Consider the following 10,754-nt stretch of genomic DNA (forward strand, 5'->3'; position numbering starts at 1 on the left):
ACAACTTTACGAAAAAGGACATCCCTGGAGTTTCCTTTTCCGCTGTCTTTTCAAACTCTCTAAACAAGAAAAGACGCCGAGTTCTTCCTTTGGTCAGACTCGTTAAAACTTAATGACATCGGATTTTGTCACAACGCAAGCATATGCTATCCCCATCAAGCTTGTTAAAAATAACTGGGGTACTCGCCAGAAATGGTGGGGGAAAATAATTTTTTTTTTGAACCATAATTATTACTGTAACGGCAGTATGTCGCTCTTGAACATGGCACTTTTTGCTTTCATGTCCAGGGTGGGGATTTTTCATCTCATATCTTTCACTTGCTCCCATGGATTTGGGTACCCTATTTGACCTCTCATTCACTCATTGCCTCGTCATAATGACCTTTGATACATTGATGTCAAATACTGTCAATTCCGTTAATGTGCCGCCGATATGTTCAAGAGAAGTTGACCTCTGCAAATAAACAACCTCCCTCTGATAGTTCGCGCAATCTTGATTCACAACATTATCTCTCTGTCTCGTGTCGATGATGTGGGAAACATTATGGCCCACCTTCGATCAAGGTCACTCCCTGTCGACTTCAGCTCACTATCCAGGAAGTTGACCTAGAGACTCCCTTCCGGTGCCTTGGAGCCTGCATGCCTCAATGGCAGGTTCTTCGTGTTCGACGTGAGGTTTTCATCATTGGCCTCCGATCGAATGATTCTACGGGTGTTCGACTTCAGCGCATTGATTCACACGCCGTAGATTGTACCTATAGTACCTTGAGGGCCATTGTCATTATTGGTGGTACCTCTCGCGTCTGTTAACAGTTTCCATTATTGACTGGTAATCAGGCGATGTTCATGCATGTTCGATTTCAGCTCATATATTCACATGCTTGGACTTGTGCTCTTGTTCGGGTCGAGATGGAGCGCAAGACCTTGGATTGTGTCTGTTGTAATCCAGACGTGTTTCTTGATACTTGACTCATTCACTGGATGGCTGCGACCATACCTGAGTCAAATCATTGATCATAACCAGATGGCTGCGTCCATACTATGGATCTAGATTATTTATGTACTCTCTTATGGATGGCTGCGACCATACCACGTACATCTTGTAATTGAACTATCAGTCATGTCTCTTAATACAGCTCCTCGGCGGCAGTAACTATATGTGCTCTTGTGTGCTCTTATGTGTGTGTTCTTGTAAAGCATTTCACCCCTCTCCACCTCTCGGACTTCATGCTTTAGGGGGCATCTGTTACACACTAATTTGTCACCATCCCTGTTACTCCTCTTGTCGTACCTTGGAGGACCCATCCCGGGAGTTATAAGAAGTGACAAAGTCTAAAAACACCTGCATTATGTTCCCCTGAGTATGTACTCCATGTTCCCTGAAGACACCTTCTGCAGATCATCCCTAAAAAATGCTCTTTTTCCATTGGCGCAAGTCCACAGTATCCTACCCGCGCCAATGATGGAGATCCTCAAAAGGGGGCGCGACCATTGGCGCTCTATCTTAGAGCAACAGTGGCGCCAACCAAATTTAGTCGTGCTTTTTGCCTTAATGCACGTCCGACTGTTGTTTCCTTCATTACATGGAGCTTTTCTGAGGATAGAAAATCAGTTTTTGTCGAGCTTTATCCATCTTTATGGCTTTTGCTAATTCCACAAAAGGTGTCCCGGTTCATCGCATCCTCCTCCCTTCTCCATCTATATAAGCTTGTCATTATGCATTGGACAAGCTAGTGCTAGAGAGAGTGTTGGTGTTAGTGTTATGCTAGTGATTTGGTAATTGAGTTATAGTAGTGATGATTATTGGTCATGGAGGGAATGCTAATGAGTGCTAGAGAGGTTATGTTGCCGGAGAGGAGATGCATGTCAAGACACATATAGTTACTCACCCAGCCAGGAGAAGGGTCGATGTCAGAACAATGGTTGTAACTTTTCCTGTTTATTAATTGATGAGCGACTGCTATTATAGTTCCAATCTCATTATCTGTCATGGTGATATGTTGATTTATTTCCTTTCTGACTGAAATATAGTTGTGCCTTGGTAGTTTTTATGTTGGTATCTGTCTCTTCCTTTGTATTTGCAGGTATTCGTTATGATCTGTTGGAGCAAGGGAGCGAGGATATCAACTCTGCTTCAATCATAGCGTTGGACTCCAGGTTAGTCTTCTTGATTCACCTTTGAGGCATAACTAGGAACTTGCGTAGCAGCGTGGTTTGTTTGTGGCTAGTTCTGTCATAGGCTAGTGGGATCGCCTCTGTCCGCAGAGGGGATTTACCTTACCAACAAAACCCCCTGGGTCTGGAGGTCTCCGGGGAACTAGACTAAGCTAGACTAGACAATAATGTATGCATTGTGAATCCCATACCCCCCTCTCGTTCTTCTCTGGGTTTGTAGATTTCCAGATGACCGCAGGCCCTCAGGGGAGCCTCAACCTCTTCTTCATCCCAGTCTTCTGGTTTCAATGAGGGCCATAGCAAATTTCGCTACCCGAGAGCCAAAAGTCACTCCTAACCCTCCATGGATCCCCTTATTCCCCAACAAGCTACCATACATTGCAGAAAGTAAAAAATCAGACATCAACAACAGAGAACTGAGCCAAATTTCTTCCGAAATATTCAAAACCACCACCATTCGTTGCCACACCAACATCCATTCTTGCACCATTGACTCCATTTCAAGTCTAAGGCAGGCCTAAATTACGTGCCAGTTTCCTTCCGAGGCGTTGAAGGCGTTTTCCAAGTGGAGATGGCAATCCCTTCTCCTGTAGGAAAGGTTCTCCCCCTGTCTTCTAGTCTCATCTCTTGCTGCTCGTTTCCTCCTCCAACCTTGCATGCATGCACTGACTTCCTTCACCATCTTTCCTCCTTGATTACCTTCTGACCTGCCCTTTTGTTTTCCTGAGGCGATCAACACTTGCCTTTGTCTCCTGTTACCTCCTTCTACGCACGTGTGGGGTCCTTGGGTGGGCCGCCCACTAACCTTGGCCACTTTTCCTTTAAGCATGTCCACGATCCATCTCTGGATCTCCTTTCCCATCACACCTCGATCAGGGGCATTTTCTATATCATTATTATTAATGAAAACTAATAGTTATTATTAATAACTATTAAAATATGTATGAATATATGAAATTATAATTTTTTTAATATTAATATCTATGATTCCAAATTTATAGTTATTAATTATTTTTAAAAAGTTTATAAATAATTTTTATAAATGAGAAATGAAATTTAATAAGAAAACATAATTATTATTATGATGGTTAAGAATTATTTAAGTATAATTTTTTTATTTATAGAATTGTGTTGAAATTTTTATAGACTTAAGAAAATTCCATGACACTAATATCTCTTGGGTACCATATTTTAAGTTTTTTTTTTGGTTGGTTTTTTATAATGTCATGAAGATAATTTCCATATTTTTAATTTTTGCTGTTAATGGTCACTGTGATCTTTTCCTTGGCTTGTTTCCCATTTCGCTAGTTTCCAACGCTAAATGCTTCCATGAAAAATTGATACAAGCCATTGATTGGTGTTTTTTCACCATAGAGTTTGGTTTTCCACTGACTATCCATGTGTTTGTTCAATGGCCTTTCACTGCTTTCGAACCTTTCCTTAGTTGCGCTCTTATCCATGATTCCATTTTTTTCTAATTCTTTCCTAGCCACCCATGTGTTATGTGTATGGCTGGTGGTGTTCTGACTATTGGGATTTTCCATAAGCATGTTAAGTATTGTGACAAGCTCCTTTCCCAAAGTTTCCACTGGCTATCCACATGTAGGGTCACTAAAGTTATTGTTTTCAGGTGGTCCATCATTGCCCCGAAGAAGTATGACCCAACTCTCATTTCCTTGACTTGGTATATTTATATATTTCATTTTTTGACTATGGCTATATGGTGGCTTCCCACCGAAAGTCATAGAGTCTTTCCAAATCCAAAAGAAGAACATGGAAGCTTGAAGTAGTAAAGATAGATTTCCATTGAGGGGACTTAAGTAACACTTCTTAACTTAGTTGTTTCTCCTTTTGTGCACTATGATGGCTCTAGTGCTTAAGAATGGTGGAGGAGTCATTGTAATTGCAATATCTCAAGAGTAATTCCCCTTTTGTTGAATCCCTTGGAATGGGAAAGAGGATATATTTAAGTAAAAGTTTATTTGAGTGCACTGGCTTAGACACTGGGGATTGGCGTAGATACTGGGGATTGGCGTTAGACTCAAATTCTTGGAGTATTAACATGTCTTTGTTTGCATACTTTGGTTCCACCATTATCCGGTGGAAACTTCCAACTTGAAGGAAAATCCTCCTCTAACTCCAAGAGGAAAAACAAAAATGCTCTTTCACAAAGATAGATGACCATAGGTAGATCTTGTTAAGGGTTCCCAATATTCAATGAATGCTCCTTTCGAACAGGACAATGAATCTAATGCTTAAGAGTAATGGACAAATTATTGTAATTGAGATATGTCAAGAGGCGACGTAGCTCTTATTGGTTCTAGTGGATGGAAATCCTTCTAAAATGGGGAATATGAGGCACTTACGTAAGCTGTGTATGCCCAGGATACGGGGAGAATTAGCAGAGAAAAGTAGGTCTCGGGGACCGGAAGAGTTCTGAGATGCACGCTGATGACTTATTGTGAAAGGCAGAGAGAGATTGGTGGGTATGTATGAGCGCCCATTTTGTCTCTCAACAATCTTGACAATCCAGATGCCTCACTCTAACAGATATAATTTTGGTTTTGGTATTCACATCAATCCATCAATCCAAATCCAAATCCAATTTTGGTAGAAAGAGTGCGGACCCAATATTTGACTTCTTGGCCCCCTCATATTCACGTCAATTCATCCATTGTTGGTAGAAATCGTGAAGACATGTGGGTCCGATTTCTATTGTGCAGGGAATCTCCTCTGGTTGCAGTGATATAATGACGAGATTTTTCAAAATTGTTTGGGCAGATGTGGATTAAAAATTACAATTCAAAATTTGAAAATTTAAATGTTATATTAAATATTGAATTTATTTTTACAAATAACAAATAAAATTTAAACCATCATATATATATATAACCTCTGTATTAACGTCAATCCATCATCGACCACATCAAAAAATTCGTCGATCCATCATCGATCACATCAAAAAATTTGGTAGAAATCGTTCCATCATCGATCACATCAAAAAAGTCGTCGATCCATCATCGATCACATCAAAAAAGTTGGTAGAAATCGTTTGGATCCAATATTTTCCTTACTCCACCTCTCTTATCCACATCTCATCATGTATCATGTATGTTCACCCAATATTGTAGATATTTTCCTATCATTGTTTTGGGATAGATAGATTTTCAAAATATAATAATTTAATTTTAAAGTTAAGATTGAGTCAAATTAAGTTAAATAAATTGATGTATGAGATTTTTTTGTTTATAGAATAAGTGATTTATTTTTACAAGTGATTTGATTACTAATATTGATAGAGGTGTATATACTCTACCACTTTTGGATTTGAACTTGTTAATTTTTAAGACGAAACACATGGCATTAACCATTAACACTGCTCAATCTATTGGGCTAGGTTGAACAATGAACGTCTCACACCTGAAAATATTTCTTCACTAATACCGAGGCCTAGCCAAGTTCGAAACTTGGTTAACTTGCTTAGCGTGGCTTGTTGGTAGTTGTGCTGGGCTTGAGACCATAGGGGTAGTCCCTCTGACTTGACCCCGAGCCTCCTTGGTGACAGGGGACATGTCTATCGATTTTCTTGATACAAAAAAAAAAACAAAAACAAAAACATTAGGCTCCATCAAGTTGTACACTTATAAACTATACGCGAGTTGGTGTGGTTGGGGTTTACTTCTAATAAAGTCACTGGTTCAACTTTAATGGTTGGGTTTGAGTGTGACAACCATGTGTAGGGGTGTGGGGATAAAAAATATCCCACTGAATGTTTAATCTTGATTGAGCCTTGCATTATCCTAATAATAACATCACACAAGTGTGTAAATTGTTTTTACATTTAATATTAAGACTAATTCATCTAATTTGTATATATGTTTTTGAAAATATACAGTTTCTATATTTTCTTTTGACCATAATTATGTAACGATTTTTTATTTAGAAATATAATTTTCTTTCAAGAAAAAATATAAAATTCCCTTTTACTGAGATGGATAACTACGAAATAAATCTGGTTAAAACTTTTCAAAATTCAATCATTATTTTCACATTGCAGCAACTTTAGTACTTAAAAATACTAAAGAAACTATTATAATCGCCACATCTCATGAGGCAATTGCACTCTATGTTGAATTTAATGTATTGAAATCCATTTGAAATGATAAAGATGAGACATTTAAATCATTTTTTTTTGCATTGTCTTAGGGAGTGGGCATCAACATTGGAACCAAACCTTTGGTATACTAAACCCTTGGTATACCACTGGCTCAATGGAAACATAGTGTCCAATATAAATACAAAGATTTCATCATCAACCACCTTGGAGGCTAGGACCTGAACTCCAGCATACTTCACATCCCAACTGAATTCAGTCATTTGCCATCTTGTTCCACCTAGAGAAGCGACATTGTCAATCACATAGTTCATGTAAGAAAAATCTCTAGTAGCCTCATGAAGCCATGCCGCTGCCCAAAGAAGCTCATCCTGCAGAACACCACCATCATCAACAAGAAGAGAAATATGAATAACCACAAACAAGTACCATTCCAGATAACCTCCATATCTAAATGACCCAAACAGAACAACTTCAAGACATTCCAAAACAACAAAGCCACAGTAGAACTGGGGTTTAAGCAGTCAAGATTACCACATATCCACTCTTGGAGGCATAATACTTCTGTGCAACAGTAATGTTGCTGTCATATTTTCCTCTGTACTTGTCAGCAAATGAGAAAAGCTGCAGAGTTCACACCGCATATTTGTTAGCGAAATAACACAGATACAATTATAAATAATGGCAGCATCCAGGGGAAAAACTGAAAAATGAAAGCAGAAACTAACCTGCTTGGCATGGTTGAGAAGCTCATTGGAGTAAGCGGGATTAGAGTGCTTGAAAACAATTGAAGCAGCAACAGCCATTGTAGCTTCCGTTTCTCGTGCGAGATATGAGTCGGGATTGTTTGCATCAATTCTATATGCCTGGTGAGGTGTGGTCATGTCTTCTGGCCTTTGCCAGCATTTATGGTTCGAGTTGCCATCACCCACCTAAGGGAAAGAAACACCAGGCAAATCCACAGATCAGAGATTAGTATAAAGCTTTTATAAGCTAAATAAGATGAATTCTGAGATCTTCCTTATCAAAAACTAACCTCTCCATACAGTACATCAGGCTTTGTATGTGCCTTGAGCAAATAATCAGTCCCCCATCTAATAGCCTCCATCGAATGACCCAACTCACCATTGCTGGCCAATTGTTTGCTATATTCAACAACACTCCACGAGAACATGGTGATTGTAAATGCCATTGGGAGGCCGAATTTAACATTGTCACCAGCATCATAGTATCCTCCTACTAGATCCACCTGCAGAAAAACAAAATGCAAGGATTTCGATCAATTTATTGATCTATTCAACACTGACATTAGTGCCCAAGTGAAAAAATATAGCAAAAACATATCTAAACCAAGCTCGGAAAACCTCATAGCCCTTGGCCGATCCATCAATGAGAGCAGAATCAACCCTCCAAGTGACTCTTTGATTGCTAGGAAGATTTTCAGATCTATGAGCCTTGTAAAACATGATAGTCTTGCTCAATGCTGCACCATAGTCATGACCAGCTTGCTGCCGCAGCGGAGCTCTTGTGACCAAGAAACAAACCGCTACCAGAGCCATCAAAGAACCTACAAAACCGATCAAACTTACCAGATTTAGTTAGGTAGTTAGAGGCCATGGATGAATGATCAAATGACTTAAAATATTTTAATCGTCTAACATTGGATCTAATGGTGCAAAAAGGTAAATAGTGGCAACTAGGGGAGTTGTTTTCAAAGGTAAACTTGTAATATATCTGACCTGCAAATATATTAAAATAGAAAATATGTCCAATACTGCAATTAAACCCAAGAGCTTATACAAGAGAAAAATAAATAAACTTAAGATCTTCATTAATATCAAACCCTTGAGGTAGGGTAACACCATACAATCACTCATTAAAGAAGGAGAACACTCCGCAAGCCATATGCTTGCCAATACAATAATCCAATAATCCTTCACATATATTCATGGGAAGTCTCTAGCCTCTATATAGGCTTCATACATACAATACAACGGGTCATTCCCATGCATCTATCAATACCATATATCTAATACAATGGGCTTATCACATTATTGCTAATTTCTTGTGGTCCCTTACATACTGTGGGTTAACCACTTTATTTATTAACTATGACTCATCCCATTATTACATTATTCCCTTGGGTACCTACCTTTCTACTCCATAATATCCCCTTAGGTATACTACAAAACGCCTTATGACGTAATTATGACATCTAAGAGTCAACTTCACTCCCCTCTTGTGAATTGTCACAAATAAAAGTCCCTATGAAAATGCAATGATGAGTTAGTTGAAAAAATTAGTTTTAATGAAATTATGATGCACATGTACCAAATATCTTGGAAATAACTACCATAATCATCGAGTTTGTGTTAAATTCTTTTGTTCTTTTGGAAAATGTAAAAAGGGGTTGATTCCATTAATTTGATGATGAAAAGATAAGTTTTTGTGTAAATATATCATGTAAATGAAGTTTTTGCGTGTAGATCTTAAAAAATAATAAAATTAAATTCCTTAAACTCATTAAATTTTTTTTATTTACTTTTCATTGTTATATACAATATTTCTAAAAAAATTATAAAACTCATATATATATATTTTTAAATAACATATTCTATATCATTTAAGACCATACATATTATGAAAAATACATTTAATATTATAGTTAGTAAACATGTACATGCTTATTTGTAGTCGCCATACATGTAGATGGTTAATTGGCCTCTCCTTCAACCTATTTGTAATAAAACATATAAATAACTATTTATCATATGAATAATAAAATGGAATAATAAATAATTATAAATTTGGTAAAGTTTTTATTTTAATATTTTTTAAAATTTATATTTATAAGTAAAGTAAAAAATAATTATTATAATATTATATTTAATATTTATACCAAATAATCTCCGATGAGGTGATTGATGGTGGCAACTTGGTTATGGCAAGGGCCTTGTCACCCTTGCCCACATGACATTAGGCTTAATTAGAGTGTGTCGGGCATGCCTCCCTTGGTAGGCGGAGGACGAAGTATCCAAAAGTGATGAGTTTTAAATTGGTTTGAGTGTTGAGTTTTGGACATTATGGATGGTGGGAGGTTATGGGATTATTGGTGTTAAAGGAATTTGGGACTTCTGTCTATAGGGTGGCACTTTAGTAGTTCCATTCCTTGTGAATCAAGCAGTGAGGAGAAGGGTAGAATTGAGGCATATGCCAATGACGAATTTAGGTGGAGAGTGTGGAATCCGGGTTCAAACTGTCAACCTTCTTCATCTTAGGGTGTTGTACTTGTCGAGATGTTAAGGCACTAGCGAAGGGAGTAGCATAGACGCATTGATTTAGCAGACATTCTAAGCTCCTAGCCTTAAGTAAGCCTTGTCAATTTGGTTCAATTGTTAGCTTTTGCAGGTCTTTTTCATTGGTATGTTTTATTGCTTGGGTTCTTGGGTGGCCGGTGTAGGAATTCTACGGGAATTTACCTAGTTAAAGAGCAGCAAAATTGTGAATTTGGTAGGTCCTTATGTAAGCCTTGGTTGTGGTAGGAGACTAGTTTGTTGGTATTGTTTGTTCAAGAGAGTAGTGTGGGATCCTTTGGGGAACTTAGTTCATTTTTAGGTGTTGACAATAATTTTCAAAGTAGTGTCTGTTGTCTTTATGTGCCTGGTGTTGACCCCAAAGAGAGGTGGATTGGTGGCATAACCTAGAATATTATGGTATGAATTTATTTTGCTGATAGTTGGGGCCGCTTGGTCTATCCCGACGCCATGCTTCGTCAACGAGGTCATGTGAGAAGGGTAGTGGGGCCTTGTGGACAAAGGGCAGGCCATCAGGGAGAATTTTGAGATTTAGGAGAAGAAGTTGCCCCTCCACAAACACTGTCTCCAAGCAGGGTTGAGATCCCTCCTCCCTTTGACTTATTGGAGGAAAGGCTTCAACATATTTTTGTGGTCCTGGACCAGATTGTTCAGACCTAGCATGGTGACAGAAATGAGGTGATCATCATTTTAAATGACCTCCAGCAAAACCAATGGAGAATTCTAGACTAGATGGCTTCCCTCTGTCGTGGGAAAAGAAGGATAAATGATAAGCTAACGAGATTGGAAGGTAGAATTAAGCATATGGAAGGCCATTTCCATGATGCTTTTCGGCCTCCGTCCCTAGGTAATGGGCAGGGCATCCCGATTCCGGCTCTTCTTTAGGACTAAGGATGATAATAGGTTGTTTTCAGGTTCTATGCACCTTTTGGTCTTTTTGGGCTATCTATCTACAATTATCTAGTTCGATGCATCTTTTTGTAAATGTGGCTATGTTTTTATGTCTGGGCCAATGAATCCAGTAAGATTGCATCCAATATTCTTTTATTTTGGAGATTTTCATGATGTAAAAATGACATGGATTAATAGAAAAAATGATATATATATATATATATATATATATATATATATATATATATATATATATATAT

At 38.1% G+C, this 10,754-nt stretch overlaps 1 protein-coding gene across 1 annotated transcript; it reads right to left on the minus strand.

Annotated features, from left to right (window-relative positions):
- Positions 1-6,465: 6,465 nt before the first annotated feature.
- LOC149155365 (endoglucanase 2-like) lies at positions 6,466-7,441 on the minus strand. The gene is made up of 2 exons (XM_089438668.1): positions 7,326-7,441; positions 6,466-7,221 (listed from the first exon to the last, which is right to left on the minus strand). Exons 1-2 carry the CDS (start codon positions 7,395-7,397, stop codon positions 6,820-6,822), a joined length of 474 nt encoding a protein of 157 aa, XP_089294794.1. The 5' UTR covers positions 7,398-7,441; the 3' UTR covers positions 6,466-6,819.
- Between the last annotated feature and the right edge of the window lie 3,313 nt (positions 7,442-10,754).

Source organism: Pinus tabuliformis, chromosome 9, assembly GCF_031772625.1.
Source record: "Pinus tabuliformis cultivar Carrire ecotype Pingquan chromosome 9, CPIR1, whole genome shotgun sequence".
In the NCBI taxonomy this organism is placed as follows: domain Eukaryota; kingdom Viridiplantae; phylum Streptophyta; class Pinopsida; order Pinales; family Pinaceae; genus Pinus; species Pinus tabuliformis.

Bases quoted from the DNA above. Each gene is read 5' to 3' on its own strand.
- LOC149155365 (XM_089438668.1), bottom strand. From the start codon at position 7,397: ATGGAGGCTATTAGATGGGGGACTGATTATTTGCTCAAGGCACATACA. The intron at 7,222-7,325 runs GTTAGTTTTTGA...TCTTTCCCTTAG, and splicing joins CTGATGTACTGTATGGAGAG to GTGGGTGATGGCAACTCGAA.